Genomic DNA, 22090 nt, shown 5'->3' with positions numbered 1-22090 from the left:
ATAGAAAAAAAGACAGAGTGGAGAAAATTAAAGACAGAAACAAAAACTCTCTAAGACAAAAATTAAACTTAAAATAAAATATACGAAGGATAGAAATAAAGAGATGCATAACTCTTTGTTCTCGCATTTAACGATATCATATGATGCATCTTTTTTTGCTGCCTATTTCGCGCTATTTTTTTTCTCTTACACCCACATATATCACGACGCGACAGTTTCTTTTTTTTTTTTTTTTTTTTTTTTTTTTTTTACTTTACAGATTTATCCCTTTTTTATACAAATTACTTAGGCATTGTGATATTCAGGTTTCTTTGCGCTCAACTATCCTCATCTCGGTGCCTCGCGTTTACGCTTTTCACCCTCGACGTGCAATTTACAAGCCAAGTATGATCCATTTATACAAATTGTCGAAATGATAAACGCGAAAACACTTTTTTTCATAGCACAATTTCGGCGCGCACGATTCTGCGTACAGAGAGAGATTTTGTTCTTAAGGGAGTCTCTACAATTTTGGTGATGCAATATCTGTCCTTAGATTTTATCTATCCACAAGATACGGAATCTAAATGATAATATACAATCTTATATTACTTACTACAAAAATTCTACTGTACATGAGGATGTGCGCACGCACGCAAACCGCTCTGTGTACGCAGTCGCTCGACGATGAAAAAATGATTCGAATATCGTTCGTCGGATTGTTTCACTACGGAATTTGTCTTCTTTCTTTCTTTGTATCACAAGTAATAAGATTAATATATATATATTTTTTTTACAGTTATTTTTCTACAATAAAATTTTTGTTTCCCTTTTTCATACACAATTGTAGAGTATAAGCGTTTCGTTTACAATTCAATATCTTTCTTGTTACACATCTAAGTAGTATTCTTTTTTTGGCTGTATTCGCATCCATTTTATACAAAGTCCGTTCTTAACACTGAGGAGTCAAAAGTGGTGTCCCAAAAAGTGTCGTGAAAAGAAAATTAGGCTTTATGTACTTTTTCTCGAAGTGTGAACGTGTCATATCTTTTATTATTATTTTTCAAAACAAAGTTATATGCTTCTCTAAATAAAATGTTTTCAGAGATATTTTTACATTTGTTGCTATGCACTATATATGTACAAAGAATTTTTTTATGCTCAATAATTTTATCTCCTTTTTCGATTATATAGTTACTATTTAAAAATGGTTATATCTAATTTATATCATACTCTGTGCTGGGAGATGTGACAACTATTTTCAATATATATACTTGATGTGTATATTGTGTGTGCTATGTGTATATATATATATATATATATATATATATATATATACACATATATAAATATATATATACACATATGTAATCTATATCTTTCCTCTACGAAAATTAATAGTATGTACACATTGTATACATATATCTATATATATATATATATATATATATATATAATATTATTTTTATACAATTTTCCTGATTTTCGCTATATAGTTCTTAATACAGCAAAAAAACCGCTTGTTAATGTTCTTACATTTATCATAGCAAAAACTTGTCTCTCTCACGCTCTGATAAAGTACAATGAAAACGATAATGACGACAACAATGACAGTAAAGATGACAATATTAATATGAAAAAAATTAATACATACGTACGCACATACATACATACATACATACATATACACATATATGTATATACATATGTATAAATTAGCAATATAATTATATAATTATTACAAATTTTGTAATAATGCATATAGCTATTAATTTAATCACTAACAATAAATCATGTAGGACATTGGATTTGAATCACTGGTTTTATGATCATACAGACACATTAGTAAACTAACAGTGAGTATGATGATGTACAAAACATATCATTGAATGCAATGAAATATATGTTCTTTGTTCTTTCTTATTACATAGAATTACAGAGATAATAAACTTTTACAAGTGTTCTCATCTTAATCATTTTGCTTTATCCAAGCATAAAAATATTTCTCTTCAGGAGATTATCAATTTATAACATGCAAAAATAAAAATTTGCGTGATAAAGCACTTATACAAAAAATATTAATAAAAAATAATTGAACTTTACATGAACAGTCACATGTATAGGTAATGATTCATGCAAAGACATACAAACAAAAGAAAATAAAACATTAATTATCACGACAATTTTGTTATAAAACACATACATATATTTTCATGAGAATAATAAATATAAAGTTTTTAAACTTCTAATAAAATCTTGAATCATAATGTTTCAATATGTGTGTATAATTTCTTTATTTCTTTTATATGTACAAAGTTCTTTTTTTTACATCTACTAGAGAACACTTGCCTTACATACTCGATCTTGGTGAAAAAAAAAGACAGAGAATATTCAATTTTTGCTTATATGTTACTTGGACTTACTCATCTTACTGTATTTAAGCATGTCCAATTTTGATGGCTGCCACATTTTGCAGATTTTGAATTTGATAATATTCAATACAATATGCCCTATTAGTGTATTCCTGCGTACATGATGTTATTAAAAAAATTTATGTTTTTTTTTTTTCATAAATGTGAGTAAAAAAGCAAACGTCTTTCTTTTTGATTATCATTATTCCTCGATAGCGATCCGTCTATTCTACAGATTCAAAATTAAAAAAATCTTGCTTTTTTTATATTTAGTCGAAAAGGCCACTGTTCAAGGCCACAGGCCAAGAAAATCAATTAAATTCAATCGTTGAAAAGAGTTTCTATTTCTTCACTTCCGTTCGTCATTTATTTATTATTTTTTCGTTTTTTTAATTATCAGAGACAATTAATAGCGTTCTTTTTTTAAACATCTTGTACATTGGAAAGTATTTTTTTCTCGAGCATATTGATTCTACACTTGATGTCTGGAAATTAGTATAACTGTTTTAACATTTATACTGTACTTTCACACCCCAGATACACACTTACACGTTGAATAATACAAAGCGTAATCTCAAAACATCTCACATTTATTTTATTAAACAAGATCAATTTATACCTATTAGAGGAAATAGAATATATCGAATTAATCATCTGTTTTTTTTCTCTATTTATAATTATATTAATTATATCGTTCTTCCGCATCTGTTATTAGATTCCAATCAACAATGTAACTTTATTACATATCAAGTGATTGTATCGCGTATGAAGATGTTTTGCTCCTGCGCTTTGCCAACTAAAATATACCTTACTAACTAGTAAGGCTATCTTCAGTCATAAACGGATTTATATACTTAGTCTCTTATATTATTGCCCTTTATTCGGTGCATCTAATTAAAGCCGGTTTTCAGTGTGATATAATGTGAATACAACATAATATTCACATTAGCCTATATTCACAGACTCACCGGAGTTTCACGTAACTCGATGAATATTACACTTAGGTATGTACTGATTTGTGTCGAGATGCCAACCTTTCGTCAATGCACATGGATAATGCGTAACAGCTTTGCAACCTCGTTTCACGCAACCAATGTTCGCCCCCGTCAAGCCGCAGGAGTCGCATATTGACTTGGCAGCATCCCAGACTGCTTCTTGCAATCCTGTCACTCTACCGCCTATCGAAAATACGTTTTACATATTTATATTGCTCCCTGTTTTACTTACTTATTGTTTTACATATATTTCCATTACATGCGATATTGTCTTACCCGCCATGTAAACTCCAGCTGCCCATACCGCACATTGTTCGTGAAGCCATACTTCCCACCGTTGCTCCTCTCCACCGGGATGCAGAGTCATACCCGTGAAGATGGTATTTGTATTACTTTCAACAGAGTTCCGTTTCTTCTTGCCCATCTTTGCGGAGAATTGATCCGCCAAACCCGCATACCTCAAACTTCTCTTATTCTTGCCGCCTTTCTTTTGTTCTGTCGTAATCTCTTGTTCGTCGGCCGATAAAATACCATCCTCCAATCGTTCTTTGCCGATCAAGTATGGTCCAAATAAGTCGCTTAACACGCCAGCTGGAACCTATTGCGCACATTTATCACATTATATTTCTATTTATATATTGCTAGTGCACGACCTCTCGCTTCTATGCATGTAAAAAGTTGCATTTAGTGTTAAAAATATCTCACTTTCAAAATACACGGTTTGTCACTTTCAAATCACATCGCTTTAATCGCTTTAAATACAAAAATCACATTTAAACTCAATACGACGTGGCTCAGTTAAGCATATATGAAGTTAAAAGTAGAATAATATCGCATCTAGTTCGTATATTAATATTGACATATTAGGTAATTTAAAAAAAATACATACTGTGTATGTTCCAGTTGCAATGTGCGGTCCGACCAGATTCGGATGCGGCCTAGACGGATCTCCAGGTATAACAGAATGAGGACCTTGTTTACAGAATACACAGACCCAGGTCGAATCTGTGGTGTGCGCATCATACCGTGATGACAAGGTTGAACTGAAGAGACCTGCTCTACTAACTTTACCTGTCGATTATAATTAAAAATTACAATCAAAAATATACGATAAAGTGAATCTTGTGATACAACAAAATGTAGAAACAATTTTCCATTGCGTGTACGCGTACGCACCTCTATAATCTAAATCATTCTGATGACTGAGCCTTTTACTTCGGCCTCCGTTTCCATTGCCGACACTTTTCCGTTTCTCCTTGGTTTTTTCCTCCTCTTCCTCCCGCGGTGCATTGACCACTTGGATACTCAACGGACTGTCTCTAGGACCTTCCACGTGTACCACCGGGCCCCGCGATCTGATCGAACTCGCGTTCGAACCGGAATCGTACGCCATTTCTCTGAGACCATCGACCTTAGTGTTTTTCTTTGCTTTCTTCGAAGCCTGCTCCTGTTTTTTCGAATTTTTGGATATCCGTCTCTTCTTCGTCTCCTTTGGTAGAGAATCACTCGTCGAACCGAAGATATTCTCCGATCTGCATATTTTCCTTTTACCTTGCGTCTTGCCCTTCTTACCCTTCTTCCCCGACAATTTTGTATCCACAGTAGAGGAAACGTCAATAGGATTATTCTGAGTATTTTGAGAATCCGTTGTCATTGATAGAATACTATTTTCGAGACTCTCGAGTTTCGCACCATCACTGTCGCCCTGAATCTCCGCACTCGCGAGTTCCGCTTTTGATTCTTCATTTTTGACATCTGAATCCGCTTCCACGATCCCAGCAAACATCTTCTCCAGTTCCGACTCGACTTCGACAAAGGCATTCGTTGTCGTCGATGTCGTGTTGTTCGCGTTTTTCGGACTCATCACCTTGGACAATTCTGTTGACGCATCGTCACTGGATTTTCTTCGTATCCTCTGATTCGTCGAATTCGTCAAGTTACTAATCGCAATATCCTCGCTGCTTCTTCGCCTTCGAATCGGTTGATTCTCTTCTGATATTTCTTCCGCATTTTCATCCGTCATTGTCCTGTCCGATATTCTCTCTTCCGCTCTTCTAGCAATCTGCTCCTCGGCCTTAACACCAGTCGTTGGTGCGGAATTAGTCGTCTCTTCCGATACCGGATCGATAATTCTCGGTTCTGTGGGTTCCGTAGGTTCCAGTTCCATATCTTCGACTTCCGTTTTCGAGTCCTTACTCAGTCTCACAGGTTTCTCAAGTTTTCTTTTCCTTCGCTGCTTGGTATTGTCGTTTGAGTCGTCATTGCTGAAAGCTGGCGACACGACCTCATCCTCGCGATTCGGCGATTTAGACTTTTGTCTCTCTGGCGACATACTTTTAACACTGGACGTGTCCTTTTCCTCAATTGGCATCACAATCACTGAACCAATATTCTCGGTACTCCCGAGCTTCTTATTCCCACCTTCTAATTTCTCTAACAAAGAATCAACACCTTTTTTTCCCCTCTTCGGTAAATTCTTAGGCGATCTCACACTCGTCTCGTCATGCTTCCTATCTCTCTCGGAAGAAGATTCTCTTTTAGGACTATCCGTGACATCCTTTTCCATTTTGGACGTGAGATTGACTATAACAGGTAAGACATTCCTTGGCACTGGCGCAATAACACTCAGCGTGTCCTTAGGTTTTACAGGAGTTTCGGACTCCTTCTTGTCGATCACTCTCTCTATCGTCACACTAGGCGGCAAATTTATCACTTTTTGCGAAAAATTATCTACATTTATTTCCTTAATCTTATCGTGAAGATTCGCGACTCCCTTTAGATTGCTCTCAAAGTTTTTCACTGTTATTTTAGGAGTGATGACCTCTTTCGTTGATAGTGAGACCGGTTCGCTGACAGAATTTGGCGTCGGTACGGACGAACTGATTCCACTATCCGATGAGGTCTCTCCGTTCAGCGGTATCGGTGGTGAAATTATGTTGCCGTTTCGACTGCTCTTGTCCACATTTCTTGCGGTCAAACTGATGGGAATATCCTGAGGTATTCGAGAATAATTTTCCGGAATAATTTCTGACGTGGACGAAAGATCTAACGTGCTTTGCGAGCCGGGCGAGTTTCTGTATTGATTTTGATTTTGCCGATTGTCCACCAGCATTTGTAAATTGAATAAAGGATTGCCTGGCGTGTTAGCCGGCGTTACACTTTTCGAGGGAACTGTGGGCGTGTGCCATGTCGGCGGTGCTTGCGTATGAGCGAGTTGAGGAGTAAGTTGAGTTGGTAGATGGGATGCTCGCGCCATAGATGGATGTGTGTAGAACCCGGCTGGACTCAACGCGGCACCGGACAATGCTGTCGGATGAATATTGAGAGCTGAAAGTACAATCGTCATGATTATTTATCATATTAAGAATCATTATCATATTATATATGGCGTTGTAAAATGTTAAGACGTAATGGCGATATAACCGATTAGAAACTTAAATTACCTTGTCCCTGCGCCATGGTGTGAGTGAGATGGTTCCAGACAGTTTGCGGTGGAGGTGTGCCAACCGGTGGTCGGCTATGACCTGGATACTGTCCTGACATTTCGAAACACGCCCAGTTGCTTAATTTTGGGATGCAGGCGGTCAGTTGCACCAGATCGGTATTTTCTGACTTGTGTGCCTCTTCCTTGGTGCAACACTCTTTCTTGATTTTGTTACATTTGGCATTCGACTGCAAATGTGTCCAAGACGATGTTTTACTCTCACTACTTAAGCGCGGTGGTAATACATGCGTGACGTACTTGTCCAAAATATGTGCTCTCTCTCGTTTCAAATTTTTGTTTGTTATAGTTCTTCCGTTTATTTCACTACTATTGGTATGCAATTTACTGATGGTTTCCAACAATTCTTTATCTTTACTTGAATTACACGACAACTCATCTAAATCAGAAAGTTTCAATAAACCATAATCTATATTCTTGTACTCTGTGTTATAACTCTGTACATTAAGGGAATGATCTATCTGTCTTAAAATGGCACCATCCACCAAAGGTGTCCCTTTATCGCCAACTGATGAGTATGAATAATTACAGATTCGATCTTTCGTCTCACTATAAATATGGCTGCGTTGTGTACTTTCTTTCGAATTTATTACTAAATCAAGAGGCTCATTATCGACTGTAGAAATGGTGCTATCAGAATCGTAAACTTCCTTTTCTTTATTATGCTCAATATTGTTTGATGCGATTTTTAGTTCAGCAATATTTTGTGTGTTAATTGAATTATTTGACACACAACTAAAAAAATTAATATCTGTCTCATGACAAATTTCTTTCCGCGATTCAGGCAAAATTTTGGTTTGATTTTTTGTGAACAAATATGTGGATTCCGTCGTTTTAGTGATATTTAATAATTCTTCTGAAAGTTTTGTTTCTACACCGAAATCCTTCCGGCAATTATCCAGTCTATCTTTTTGTTCCTTCTGCAGTTTTGTTGTTTGTTCGGATAGTGATTTATTAATCGTACCAGCTAGTACATTAAAATTTACTATCCTATCATTATGCCGTGCCGTTTGCAACAACTTTGTAGAATGTATTGAACTTAGATTATTACTAGCTTCTGTGATATCTTTTCCTTTGTGATGTAAATCATATATGTCCTGCACAGTATTATGTGCTACCAATGCTTGCAGATCAACCCACTGCAAATTGTTTGATAGCGCCCATTGTGGCGCAACGTCAAATATGTGTAATCCTAGAAATAAAAATTAATAATTCATATTTACAACAAGAGTTTAGATTGTAAAGAAAATTAAAATATGGCTTAAATTGTGAAGAAAAAACAACAAATGAACTTTACATAGATATTGTATTAAAATTTATTTTGCAATTACATATAGATATCATTATAATTTTTTTTTAAATATAAAATATAGTTTATTTCATTATTTTGATTTTAATAGAAAATATATATAAAATAATGACAACATAATAATATTATTTTACCATTGCTGGGAACAATAGAAGAGTCATGACATCTCACACCATACTGAAGATCTGAATTATTTTTATTATGTCGCTCATTTATATTTTGAGAATAGTAGTAATATCGCTCTACATTCAGAAACTTAAACTTCTCTTCTTGTGATATACGTTTAGATACATGCAGAGATTCTGTAACAGAAACATTTTCTTATTGTAATTTGAGTAAAAGATATTATACTTTTAAATTAATTTAAACAAGCTGCTTTGCTGTTAATAAATACAGTCATATTTTATTTGTAATATAAAATTTATATCTCAAAGAATGCAAGAAATACTTTTTCTTTTACCTTTTACACATTCATAATGTACAATAATTAAATTCAACACAACAATTAAATGTAATTAAATTTCAAGCAAAGCAATAATGTTCCTTAATAGAACAAATAAATTGTCAAACTGCTATTTACAGATTACAACAGTTAACAGCTTGTATTCCGATACACAATATTTGTTTGTCTTGAATTAAATACAAAAATATTTACGCTATCATTTATCAAGACAAATATTTAAATTACACAAAACAAGTATTTAAAGACACAAAACTAATAAAGACAAGGGGAGTACTTATTAAGAAATATAAAATAGACTTTTCATGTGTCTCTTATTCTGTTACTTTAAAATACACGTTTGACACTTCAAATGCCAAGGGCATTTGCTTTTATTCATACAACTCATCGACATTGATTATCAAACATCTATCATTCACTGTACAACGATTCATTGATTCGTACACTTTCAAGTTTAATCGACACAAAAGAGCAACTACTCCGCGATGCGTTCATTCGCGAGTTTTTATCACCCAGGCATTTACACGAAAAACTTTCTTTCAGGACTTTTTACAGAAGCAAATAACTAATCGACATTAGAGAAAATAACAGCGGCGATTGTCGTGGTATATCAAATGTTTGCGCGTTCACGGAGAAGGAAAAGGAAGAAAAATTAGCGCTTGGATTGCAGAAATCCGAGTGGAAGTTTCGCGGCGTCGACCGGCGATCGCTGGAAGTGAAAACGTGTCTAACGGTTCGCCCCGAGACTGCAAACGAACAATCGGTCGATCAGCTCCGACATCATCGTCCACGAGACATTCCGTTCCGGTATCGCACGCTGCTCGCGATTACCGCTGATCGGCGTACCTTGCAAACTCGTGGCGTGCGTTTTGCGAATTCCGGTGGTACGTATGCGCATACATGCGCGTACACACCGTTTAAAAAGCGAGAACGGGAAAGAGAGAGAGAGAAAGAGACGGAGAAACAGAAAGAGGGAGCGGACAGCGCTCACACGTACATATACACGCGAAAGGCAAACAGCAACGACGAACACGTTTATTCCATGCGTACTGTACACTTCGTATACGTAAATACACTGTACATTTACGCGGCTGTACTACACATCGATAGCGTCGCCGCGCGAATACTATTGCACGCGCGAGCTTGGAGTACGAGAGAGAGAGAGAGAGAGAGAGATGGAGAAAGAAAAAAATCGGACAGAAAGAGACGTCTAATTCGAACGAAAGGCAGAGAGGAGGCGCCCGTGTACTTTTTTTTTTTTTTCTTCCCGGAGTACCCGCGTGTCACCGCCGGCCGATGCGTGCACGACGTATCTGGGCGCGCGCGCGCGCGCACGCGTGTGTGTCGAAATTTCACAAATGCCGTACAAGTAGTAGTCGCCGAGTATGTTGCGACGCCGTATTGAGAGACGACCGGTGTGCTTGGCACTTTTCACGCCACACGCCAGCAGTGGTGGCGAATCCACGTATCGCTCGCACGCACGTACGTACGCACGCACGCACACACACACACACATAAATACATACATACATGCACACAGCCACCGAGACACACGCACATATATATACACACACACACACACACTCTTTCTCTCTCTCTCGAAGATGATGCGCGAGAATGAATGTAGATACGCACGCACTACGCACGGCGTCGCGTTGCCACCGGCGGACACACGCACAATACGCACGTTCTAACGTCGCACCGACACGACGACCATGGGCGCACGTCGTGCGCGATCCGGTGTGTGCGCTCCGATCGCACCGACAATTACGACACGCGGAAAAGCGACGATTCGCCGACGATGCGAGTCTCGTTTCTCTGTCTTTCGTACAAATCGATAGCCACGCACTATTAGTCTGTCTCTCACTGCGTTTTTCCCGGTTGGGCACGCCGTTCTCTCCCCCGTACTACTACTACGACGACGACGACGACGACGACGACGACGACGACGACGACGACGACGACGACGACGACGACGACGACGACGACTACAGACGACTATTACCGAGATGTGTGTGCCCGATCGTTGTGATCCCGCTCGCACCTCGCACAGCTCGCGAGCAAGACACCGTCGTCGCGACGTACGTACTCTGCCACGATCGCGAGACTGTACTTTACGCGCACCTACCGCAACGAGGCCCTTCCGCACGGCCGAATTTGCGATTTTCGCCCCGAAAATCGTCGGGGCATCAACCAAAGCAGTGTTTCAACAATGGTGGCCGTCTACACAGCAAAGCAGCCGTATGCCGGCCCGACACCTGGCGGTGGCGGCGCGACTCACGTTTCCGTTTTCGGGAGAGCCGAGAGCCGATGCGACGCGAGGAAAACACAACGGGATCGCCCGAGACCCGAGAGTTTCTCAATCGTTTTACCCCCCACATATATCTCTTCGTGTTGAAAAATATATTATTGTAGATTAGTTCCATTCTAGGAAGATGTTATTTTTAGCTACAAGTTATTTTTAATCAGATTTTTTTTCTAATATCAAGAGCCTGATTTAATTAAGAAAAATTTTATTAATATGTATACAAATCATTTTTGATCGTGCAATTGGAGTTTTTCTAATAATAAAAAGATCTTGATTTTATTAAGAACAATTCAAACAATGTAGAAAAAACAGAGATAGGGAAAGATATAAAAGTATTTCGGATTACAGAGTTTCGGATTGATAATACACATATATTAGAATATAATTTCAAAAACCATTTACTCGCCATTAAATTTACTAAAATATCGATAATCAAACTTGATGAAATTATTATAAATTTATATATTCCTGTCACAATGCGAAGCATATTGTTTACAATTTTAAAAACCTGCCTCCTTGACAAAGTTTCAGCAGAATTATATTCTTTTTTTTCTCGCTAAAGAGAGCAAGACAGCACATAGTTTTTTTTAGAATCAACGTCGATATTTTATTCTAATCTCAAAATTCAGCTTTATTTTAATACTCGCCTTTTGAAGAATAGTTCATAACCGTTGCTGGTAGTAACCTATTTATCGATACCTAATCGAGCGCAACAACCAAGGTCGCTCCCTCTGTCCTCGGGGTGCTATATTCGAAAATGTTATTCGGAAGCAGGGATTCGCGCGAAAGGCGCAGGACGTAAAATATAGATGCACGTGTGTGTGTGTGTGTGTGTGTGTGTGCGAATGTGTATGCATGTTTGTATATATGACGTGACAGCTGCTCCTATTTCGCCTCTTTCTCGAATATTCCCGTGGCGCGAAACGCACACGGCGAGGCACCGTCAATTTCCGATTTCTCGTCGACCGTTCCTTCGCAGAACTTACAGTCACCGATATTACGTTGCGTTCTCGTGTCGCAAACGCACTCGCAAAATTTTGAGCGTGATTCTGCGATGCGCAAATTCCCTTTGTCATCAGCTGTTCGGCCGGGAATTTCGCGGGAACGCCTTAAGCGTGACACGCGATCAAAAGCTTGACAGAAAAAAATTGAAAAGTATACCTTTATATCTGCCGTTGCGAGCTGACTCTTCATTCGCATTTTCGTCGAGCATCCTGGATATTGTGGTCGTAATCGCGGTTGTCGTCGAGCACCCGATGTAAACAAAACATTATCGCGACGCAGCCCGCCACTGGCCAACAAAGTATGTGTGCACTGCGTACGTGCTAGTGCGACACGATAGAGTCATGAAAACAGAGAGACGTAGAAACGATCAGCCATGTTTGGTCTGTGCGTCATCAACCACATATCGAGATAGCTTTTCACAATAAAAAAAAAAAAAAATAAAAATAACGATTAAAAATAAAGATACCAATTCATTTTTTCTCATATATGACAGCTTTTTGATGTTAAGAACGAACGTCGAGTGTCAATATGAAAAAATGACGACGCTTCGCTATTGGTCCGCTGGAATAAATATGGCCATGTTCGGTGACATCCGGTGCTCTAGTTACTTTTGACGCGACAGCGTCGAATCAACATGGCGGCCGTTCTTGTCGTCTGCTCGGTTTGACATTTGTGCGCTATCGCAGATCAGATGATTCTCTCGAGTGTGTCGTTCTCTCGATTTCTCGTAGGCGCGCACTTTTCTACACCGCGACGTTTTATCCCGAGAAACTAATTTCCGGCCATTTTTTTATCCCTTTTTCACAGCAGGGAGATGAACGTCAGATTCGCCGATCGTTAAATTCGTCTGCTGCGGCAGCGCAACGGCTGCGCGAATCGTGTCGGCGGTCGGCCGTTGGCGCCAGAGTATGCGGGTCGTGATGATCGCAGTGTTGTGACGACTTGCGGCGACAGATAAATGAAAGGAATGTACGCCCGCAGCTTGTGAGAAACGCGTGATGTGCCCGAGACGTCGACGCTGCGGGAATGGAGGCTGAGGTCAGAGTGGACCGCAGACGCGTTCGATCGAATCACGGGGGTTTTATTATGGATTATCGGGCATGAATGACGTGTCGACGCCGATCGTCAATGTTAGCCCCAAACGACCGCGAGCCGAATCTCGTATGTATATATGTACGTAATACATACGTACATGGAACAAATACCGTAAAATAAACATACGCGAATCGAAAGCGTATTTAGCGTCGTTGCTCGACATTGTCAATTAGACTCTGAAATATGTATACGAAAATATATTAAATGCGACAGAATTGAAAATGTGTATTGAATGAAAAACGACGTAATTACCAGATGTAACTCGTCTGGTGGATTCGTTTTGTGCCTCTGGCACAAAAATTCAATTGTGCTGACGGAACGATATGCGCATTCAATAGATACGTCAGCGTTCAATTTTGCCAGTTGCACACTGTTTTTTCGACTTTCTAGTCCAAGCTTTAAAAGTATTATTTGTTTTAAGTACAATATTATTACTTAGGGGGTACATCATCGAGTGAAACAAATATTTAATATCTGCTCACGCTAAACATTTGGATTGACTTGTAGCCCCATAACAGGATAGCTGACTGAAAATGGAATTGATACCAAAACATTATGTGATGATAAGTACTTATAAAATATGTAATAATGCATTATGTTGCAATTGATTCTACAGAGGAATTTAGATATAAGCTTTGATATTTATTGAAGCACAAGCAGTTGACATAAAAGAACGGCATTTTTAAATACCAACAGTGACAATGTAAGAAGTTTCAAATTAGATATATTTATATAATAACAAATAAGAGAGATTGCATGTTATATGTTTTTATTTTATACGAATGTGTGTGTGTATATTGATCATTTATAGAAGAAATATTTCTCCTTTTTTTTTTAATTTTTTATTATGATATATTTTGATACATACTGTACAAGTAAAGAATTTTTTACTAACCATAGACATAAAAATTGATCTTATAGTATTCAAATAATCAAGGAAATAATATAGAAAATATAATCACTGATCTTTTATACTAAATGCATTAGCTGCAAGTATTATGGAGCAGAGCAATGGAAATGACATCTCTAGTGTTTCAAATATCGCCAAAGTAGATGTATCTCCAAAATCAAAACAGAAGAAAAAGTCTCTCTGTCGCATACTCATGAACAAGAAAACCAAAGTCGGCTGCTTGGAATCATCGTACAAAGATGAAGATTCTAATAAAAATTCTAAGTTAGAAAACTCACAACATGGATCTCAAACTAGCACTAAACTATCCCTGTGTTGCGCCATGACTGAACGTAGCAGAACACCACCCCAGAGCTTAACCGTCAGTAGACTTTCTCCTACATTAAGTCGTACTTCGGTAAAATCCGAAGTAGCTTCCATCAACGGGGATAATCAAACGGATGTACTAGTCGAGAAGGAAGAGATGCAAGTTACAAATGATCAAGCTCAGATGACTCAAGAGACTGTAATCAAAAGAAATAATGTAGCAGCGAGGAAGGAGCAGCGTTATAGTAGTTATATAGAAGGTAAGACTGAAAAAACACATTCTCTCTCTCTTTCATTAAAATAATCAAGTTTTATTAATGAGTTAAGTAGAAATATGAAATTTGCATATTAAAAACATCCTGGTATGAAAAATAAGTTTTTAATTTATTGACTGAATAATAAAATGGGCATACTCACAATATATAATAGAATCTAATATTGTATTCTACAAAAATTATTGTGGAAAAAATCTTTTAATACACAATTTCTGAGAAGCTCCGATGTTACCTCGTATCTAATTCCACTTAAGTATTACTCCTCTTCTTTTTATGTACATGGTGTAATGGTTTGATGATGCTCAGATGACCTTGCACATCCCCTCTATTTTACATTCTAAAGCCTGTGCAAAACAGAGCATAATATTTCCAGTGTATGTATTGATGTAAAGCTATGAATATATTGTAGACGTGGAGCTAGTAACAATCAGTTATCTTTAATATCTTATCTGTGACACATATTGTGTGCATGTCTTTCCCTTTATCACTAAAAGTGCGAGTAATACATTAAAAATGTCCAGTCCGAGTAGAAAAAAGAGAAAAAGATCTTTCCTTGACAAGTTACGAAATGTATTTAAAAAAAAAGATAAATTAGAAGGGCAAACAGAATTTTATAAACAGAAGGAAACAGTTGATAATAGACAGACTGACAATATGGAAAATGTATCTTATAATTCTGATCAAAAGGTTGCGGTGACAACTGCTGAGTATAGTGAAACTTGTGTAACAGTTGTGGAAAATAGTGGTCCATCTGAAAAAGAAGATTATAAAAATTTGTCAAATATGCAAAGAGATTGTAAAAATGTAATTATTGAAAAAAGTGAAAATTTCAAACTTAATGTTGTGGCTGATAATAAGAGTGCAAATGGTCAAAAACATAATGTTAGAGAAAATGAGCAAGATTCTAAATTAGGATCAGATAGACATATAAGTACAAAAATTGCATTTTTAAAACAGGAAAATGTAAATGTAATTTCTCAGTCATTAGGAGATATTGATAAATTGCGTAATAATGAAACAAAGGATTTTGACTCCAATAGCGCAGTGTTAAAATCTCTTTCTAATAATGCTAGTGTTACGAGCGATACGTGCAAATTTTTAGTAAAAAAAACGAAAGCAGTTTCTCAAGAGAATAGTGAAGATAGTGATTTCTCTGCAGACTCGACGGAAGACTCATTCGAAGAATCTTCAGAAGATGAAAATGACCTGATTGAGTCTGAAAAAATTAAGAAATATTTTAAGGATGATTACTTTACAAAGGGAAAGTATATTACTTATTTCTTCCTGGAAATGGAACGGCAGTTCTACAATCCTATGGAAGTTTACAGTATGGTTCAGTATCATGATACTGCTTGCGAAAAGCCAGGGAAAGAAGGTACAAAATGATCACGAAATTTATATGCTGCTTAAAATTTTGATTCTTATACTTTTGCTATTTTACATTTTTTTTCTCTTATGGGATATTGAACTTTTCTCTTTAGCATTATAAAATTGTTAAATTGACGGTATATATATGATACATGTTGTGTGTATATGTATACATATTAGTTCTATTAAGAAAATTATATACAATTATTTTATATCTAGATTAGATTAGAAACATAAATGTTAAATAAAAGATATATGTCTAATGCTATGATGTTGTTTGTGCGCATCTGTAATTGTTTGTATTTTACATATTTCTATTTTCTAATTAAATTATAAAATATTAGGATACATATATATGTGCATATATTTAGTAGGGTGTGATTTTTATACATATATAGGTTTTACATAATTATGTATTAGATCTGGAACAACACCAATATTATCTGGAACTAGTATGACAAATTGCTTGATTTAATTAGCATGGACTATTCTACTTTTAAATATGTATGATTATATGAATTAAATAATTTACCAGTGTATATGTCTTAGATTGCACAAGAACATTTTAAAGTGTTCATAAATCATGCTGCGCAATTGAATGTTAATAAACTTCTATAATGTTGCAAATCTGCGTTAGAGTGTTAAGATTGTAGGCGGTAATTGAAACAATTTAGTTTCATTACGGCAGAATACCGTAATGCTGTTATGAATCTAATCTCTAAGCACAAAAATATATTTGTTCAATCAATATATGTTCTTTGCTTCAAAATTATGTATGATCTTTTCTTTTTCTTGACGCAACACTTTGATATATGATTCCAATTTAACAAAATTTCATATATATAACGTATGACTAATAATCATATAATTATAATTGTTTCAGGTGAAAACTCTTCTTCCGGATCATTATCACCAAGTATATCAGGACATTTACGTCGTAGATTGCTTCATAGAAGATCCGCGGATAACTTGATTGTAAACTCACCAACAAACTCTATGAGACATTCTAGTCCAGAATCTATTAAAAGTGCACCGATCCAACATAAGCCACGTTCAACGTCGCACGATGCTCTATCCAAAAAGAAAGATCGTTACTTTTGTCAAACAACGGGAGCGTCTATGGACAGCTTAGCGAAGCAATCGTTACTCGCCGCACATGTACTAAACTTGATTCCTACTCAGAAAGCACGAGAAAGGTATACTTTTTCTTAAGAAATTTTTTTTTCGCGTTATTATATCTCTTGTTATTTTCTTTTCTGATGACAAACCGAATTCAATTTTGTAGAAATTTTCTTCACGGAAGAATCGCCGCCAATTCTTTACTCGGACCGGTTGAACTTGAAAAAGTGTTGCCGAATCGAGAATTGAAAATTTTTATCGGCACATGGAATATGAACGGTCAAACTCCGCCAAAAGAGTTGAACGATTTTATGTTGCCATCCGACATAGAGACTGTTCCTGATTTATTAGCTATAGGAACACAAGAGTCATGTTCCGAGCGAAACGAATGGGAAGCAGCCCTGCAAGAAACACTTGGACCATCGCACGTGCTGCTCACTAGCAGTAATCTCGGTACACTTCATCTCGCATTATTTCTGAGACGAGATCTGATCTGGTTCTGCTCCATTCCGGAAGAAGATAGTTTTTCGACAAGAACCGGAACAGCGTTTAGAACGAAGGGCGCGGTGGCAATAGCTCTCATGATATTTGGCACCAGCTTTCTCTTCGTCACTGCTCACTTGACTGCACATCAAGATAAAGTGAAAGAACGGATCAATGATATAAAGAGAATTGTTAGAAATCTTGACCTTCCCAAAGAACTACCTACCAGGCACAAAAGCAAAGGTATTCTAAATGTTAAAATCGATAATCTTGCATCTTGTACATTTACACGTAATAATAAATAACATACATTGTACGTAATAAATGTGACATTTTTCAGATGTAACACAAAATTTCGATTGCGTATTTTGGTGCGGTGACTTAAACTTCCGTCTAGCTCAACCGAGAGAGGAAGTGATCCAGTGGATCACAAATACGTGCTTTCCGCAAGAATCACCGATAAATTTGCGCAAAGATCAATTGAGAACTATCTTAAGCGAAGGCGCAGTATTGCGCGGTTTCGAAGAAGCCCCAATTACCTTTCCTCCTACTTACAAATACGATCCAGGAACGCAGAATTTTGATTCCAGCAGCAAGCAACGCACTCCCGCATATACCGATAGAATCCTTTTCAAAGGAAAGGGTCATACCAGGGGATACATCAGACGTGTTAGTCACGAGAGCGCCAGCTCGCATAAAGACGGAGCTATAGAATGCTTGGTGTATGATTCCGTTCCCAGTATTTGCACTTCGGATCACAAACCGGTCTGGGGAGTTTTTAAAACTACGTTGAGACCGGGTATCGATACGTACGTACTGTCATTATCTATCATTAATTGAAATTTCAAATGACAAAGGCTCATACAGCTCAAATAATTCTATATGTATATTACACGTAATATACATATATCGATAACAATATACATATGCTACTATTTATTTTTAGAATTCCTCTTGGCGCTGGTCTTTTCAATCGCGAAGTATACCTGGAAGGCATTAGAAGGCGTGCGGCGGCGATGGATGATTCTCTCGGAACTTCAAAGGTTTGTTCGATTCAATAAAAATATTGGAGACTTGTGAGCGCATAAATATGCTCTTGATTATATAGATATTATATATAAAGATTTTGCCGGATTATTAATATCTCGGGCGATATGAAAAAATGATCGTTTTCATAATAGATGCCGTTTCTTTCGTTCGATTTACGTATTCACTAAGTCTGTCCATTTTTTTATAACAATGATAAGAAACATTTTGATAGTAAGAGAGATATTTGTATAATAGATTACTATTACCAGTGAACACTGTAAAAATCTAGTCAAACAGTGAAATAAATTGTTCGTTTAATGATTTAGATAATATAACAATTTTGTAAACGTATCGTCGGTATATCTCCGACACTCCTATTGTGCCACATGTATATTAGAGAATTTATATCAGAACTTATATGAAGTAAAATATTATTTGGCTATATATGTGTGGCACTCCTTCAATCTTGCCAAGAAATTACAAAAATAACGTTTATAAATTATGTCAATAAATTTTTACAATAATTATTGATACATATATATATATATATATATATATATATATATATATATATATATATATATTGTAGTATTTATTAAAATGCAACTCACTATATTTCAAAAATTTCAAAAAAACTTGTAAGAATTTGTGCATAGTATTTTAAAATACTGATTTTATGAATATCAAGAAAGAAATGCTATGAATGGAAGTTAATTAACATTTACAAGTTATGTTGTCTCTTTATTGAATTTACTTTACTTATTTTGACTTGACTTTTTTCTTTTAGTTTAAAAAGAATGTTTTTATGTTCAACTTAGGTGTAATATAAATCATAGACTATAAATTACTGGGCCAATACATTATATTGTAATAGAATTATATTAGTCGCTAATATTTAGAGAAAATATCTCTGTTTATTAAGTTTATATTCTTATTTATTGGGACCATATCCACACATTGTATCAAGTCTCACAAAGAAAGATTCACAAAATTCAATATTGTATTCTTAAGCATTATGCATTATAAGATAATTGCTTAGTAATTATATACATAATTACTAGCAATTAAAGAAAAATATTGATGCTGACTAGTATTGTTGTTTTGAATTATATTATTAGTTTCGAATAGTGTACAACATTAATCTTAAAGAGTGACAAAATGATTCTTGATGATGAGATGTCCTACCATTTTTACCAACACTGTACTACAGATATTGATAATAATAACAAATTATGGCTAATTATAAAACCCCAAACTTATATACAATATTATTACACAATAACAAGTATGCACGCACAAACAAGATGTCTATGTATCAATATTAGATTTAACATTTTGGCTATAGTAAAAATGTGATAAATAATTGAAAAATAGATGTGTACATGTGCAACATGTGCACGCAATTTAATTTTATAGTCATATTATGTAATATTTTATAATTAACTTTGGCTTTTTTGAATTTATATAGTATTTATTTTTTATATAATTATATCTATTAAAATATTAAACAAATTCGTAAATACAAATGTATATTTTTCAATTTGATTATAATTTACTATGATTATGTTGTTGATTATTTGATTATATGTATTTATTAAATTTATTTTATTATTACTTTTGATTGCCTTATAATATTTTCAAGAGTTTTATTTAATATATAAAGAAAATAGACACAATATTATATATTTAGGGAATATTATGTATTTAGTAATTCAAGAAAGGATAATAATAGACATTACTGCTTGACAAAAAGCAATATAAAAATAAATCACTAACATAAAATGTTAATGTAATTATATAGATATGTTGACAAACAATAGTATATACTATGTAAATTAAACTCCACAACAATGTATGTACTTGGAAAGAGTGGAGTTTAATACGCTTAAAAAGTTCCAAGAATATTGCAGAATGTTTAATAGAAAAGAAAGAGAGCGCTTATACTTATTACAACATAATATATTAAAAAAGAAAAGACAAATATATAATGTATATGTTAGGTAATAAGTAAATTATAAATTATATATATATATTTTAAGAAAGATGTGATTTAATAGTTTATTACTTAAATTATTAAATTCGTATGTATTCTATTGCGTTTGATTGCGAGTAAAATATCAAAAGATGCAAAATAATGAGGTGCTCGTGCGTGCTCCAAACAAATAATCAAAAGATTAATGTTAAAACAGAAAAATGTGTTTCTATATATCCTGATACATCTCACGTATCGAGTTGCATACTTTAATGACTTGTGATAACTTCTTTGTAACTATGCAGATAGGTTGCCAATCTAGGTGCCCAAAAACATCTTTTGCATACTAATTCTGAAGCTTCAACAATGAAGCGAAAATAAATAAAAATTGTTGAGGTCAGGATTTTTAAGTCTACCAAGCAGGTTGCCTTATCTAACCATGCCTTATCTAAATCGTTACGTACATAATTATGTACTCAATCTGTATGCTTACGATTCTATTAAAATTATATATTCGATTTAGATCTCTGGTCTAATTACAAATATAATAAAACACGCGGTAAAATAAAATAATCTATGTTGTAATTATGTCTGCAATTACCAAAATATATGAATATATATATATATATATATATATATACACACATTATAATTTTATGTTGTATTAGAATTATATAACACACATATTAATTGGTTTATTTGTATTAATATATTTTAAAAAACTTAAAAAATAAAACAATGTTATAAAGGATAAAATGTAAATACAATCATACCCAACGTAGATTATTTATTGTTTATAAATAAATTGCTTTTAAAACATACAATTTTAAATTACAATTAGTAAAACTTTTGATCATTAAGGTATTCACATGTATATATGTAAATATCAATGAGAGCGCTTATTAAGTAAACATATATATATAGTTTAATATACACAATGAGAGATTATTTGAGACATTTATGTAATTCTTGTAATGTATGAACTTCTTAGTAATATGTTACCTGTTCTTTTTATAAATGTCTTGAAACTCTTCCTGTACTGTGATACATTTTCAAACGTACATGCGAACCGGTCAATGTGGAATAAAGTGTAGATTTATCTCAATCGTAAATCAGAAACGCACAGGACTCTATGCAAATTTTAAAAAATCGACAACATAAGCACATAATTTTGTTTGGTTTATATATACATCGCGTATATTGATTCGACAAGTATAGAATGTTCTCATAATGAAAACGAAAAGAATTATGTTTAAATGTATTCAAATATATGCTTATATACGTTTAAATTAACAGTTATATGTGTCGTTGCTGAAATATTTATATCTTCCAATTGGACTATTTTTGGCGAATTGAACATATGTAGTTCCATATATTTTAAATTTTCCCGCTATTTTACTCAATCTTGAACATAGATTTTACTGTATTCCAAGCCAATCAACATTAGGAATATGCATTGTGAATTCAGCCTAAAGTGCGCGAAGCACACACTTTTGCATAAAGGTCATTTTACATTAGTTGCATCGCAAGTCATGTGATCCAATCAGCGTCAATCTAGCTTGAT

At 35.0% G+C, this 22090-nt stretch overlaps 2 protein-coding genes across 5 annotated transcripts; one reads left to right on the top strand and one right to left on the bottom strand.

The window, feature by feature from the left end:
• Nucleotides 1-2256: 2256 nt before the first annotated feature.
• Nucleotides 2257-12351, bottom strand: LOC140665775 (uncharacterized). Of its 2 annotated transcripts, none has more exons than XM_072892300.1 (7): nucleotides 12126-12351; nucleotides 8331-8498; nucleotides 6829-8079; nucleotides 4562-6712; nucleotides 4275-4456; nucleotides 3662-3983; nucleotides 2257-3568 (listed from the first exon to the last, which is right to left on the bottom strand). In XM_072892300.1, the coding sequence occupies exons 1-7, from the start codon at nucleotides 12175-12177 to the stop codon at nucleotides 3366-3368; spliced, it is 4329 nt and encodes a 1442-aa protein (XP_072748401.1). In that variant the 5' UTR covers nucleotides 12178-12351; the 3' UTR covers nucleotides 2257-3365. The 2 variants fall into 2 exon arrangements, with proteins under 2 accessions (XP_072748401.1, XP_072748402.1); XM_072892301.1 differs by lacking the exon at nucleotides 12126-12351 and adding an exon at nucleotides 9503-9629.
• Nucleotides 12352-12543: 192 nt separating this feature from the next.
• Inpp5e (Inositol-3-phosphate synthase) lies at nucleotides 12544-21158 on the top strand. 3 transcript variants are annotated; one of them, XM_072892314.1, is made up of 7 exons: nucleotides 12544-13767; nucleotides 14052-14540; nucleotides 15715-15930; nucleotides 16807-17119; nucleotides 17209-17768; nucleotides 17866-18334; nucleotides 18472-21158. In XM_072892314.1, the coding sequence occupies exons 2-7, from the start codon at nucleotides 14063-14065 to the stop codon at nucleotides 18584-18586; spliced, it is 2151 nt and encodes a 716-aa protein (XP_072748415.1). In that variant the 5' UTR covers nucleotides 12544-13767; nucleotides 14052-14062; the 3' UTR covers nucleotides 18587-21158. The 3 variants fall into 3 exon arrangements, with proteins under 3 accessions (XP_072748415.1, XP_072748416.1, XP_072748414.1); XM_072892315.1 differs by lacking the exon at nucleotides 15715-15930 and having other exon boundaries at nucleotides 12545-13767; XM_072892313.1 differs by lacking the exons at nucleotides 12544-13767; nucleotides 14052-14540 and having other exon boundaries at nucleotides 14875-15930.
• Nucleotides 21159-22090: the final 932 nt, after the last annotated feature.

This window comes from Anoplolepis gracilipes, chromosome 5 (genome assembly GCF_047496725.1).
Source record: "Anoplolepis gracilipes chromosome 5, ASM4749672v1, whole genome shotgun sequence".
Taxonomy (NCBI): domain Eukaryota; kingdom Metazoa; phylum Arthropoda; class Insecta; order Hymenoptera; family Formicidae; genus Anoplolepis; species Anoplolepis gracilipes.
The sequence above is the reverse complement of the archived record's forward strand: the minus strand, read 5'-3'. Positions and strand labels throughout refer to the sequence as shown.

What these genes read in the sequence shown, in the direction of transcription:
- LOC140665775 (XM_072892300.1), bottom strand. Translation starts at nt 12,177, where the DNA reads ATGCTCGACGAAAATGCGAATGAAGAGTCAGCTCGCAACGGCAGATAT. An exon ending in TTCTATTGTTCCCAGCAATG is followed by an intron (nt 8,080 to 8,330) that starts GTAAAATAATAT and finishes TTTTATTTCTAG; the next exon opens with GATTACACATATTTGACGTT. An exon ending in AGCTGGAGTTTACATGGCGG is followed by an intron (nt 3,569 to 3,661) that starts GTAAGACAATAT and finishes TATTTTCGATAG; the next exon opens with GCGGTAGAGTGACAGGATTG.
- Inpp5e (XM_072892313.1), top strand. Translation starts at nt 15,069, where the DNA reads ATGTCCAGTCCGAGTAGAAAAAAGAGAAAAAGATCTTTCCTTGACAAG. An exon ending in ACTCAGAAAGCACGAGAAAG is followed by an intron (nt 17,120 to 17,208) that starts GTATACTTTTTC and finishes TCAATTTTGTAG; the next exon opens with AAATTTTCTTCACGGAAGAA. An exon ending in TACCAGGCACAAAAGCAAAG is followed by an intron (nt 17,769 to 17,865) that starts GTATTCTAAATG and finishes GACATTTTTCAG; the next exon opens with ATGTAACACAAAATTTCGAT.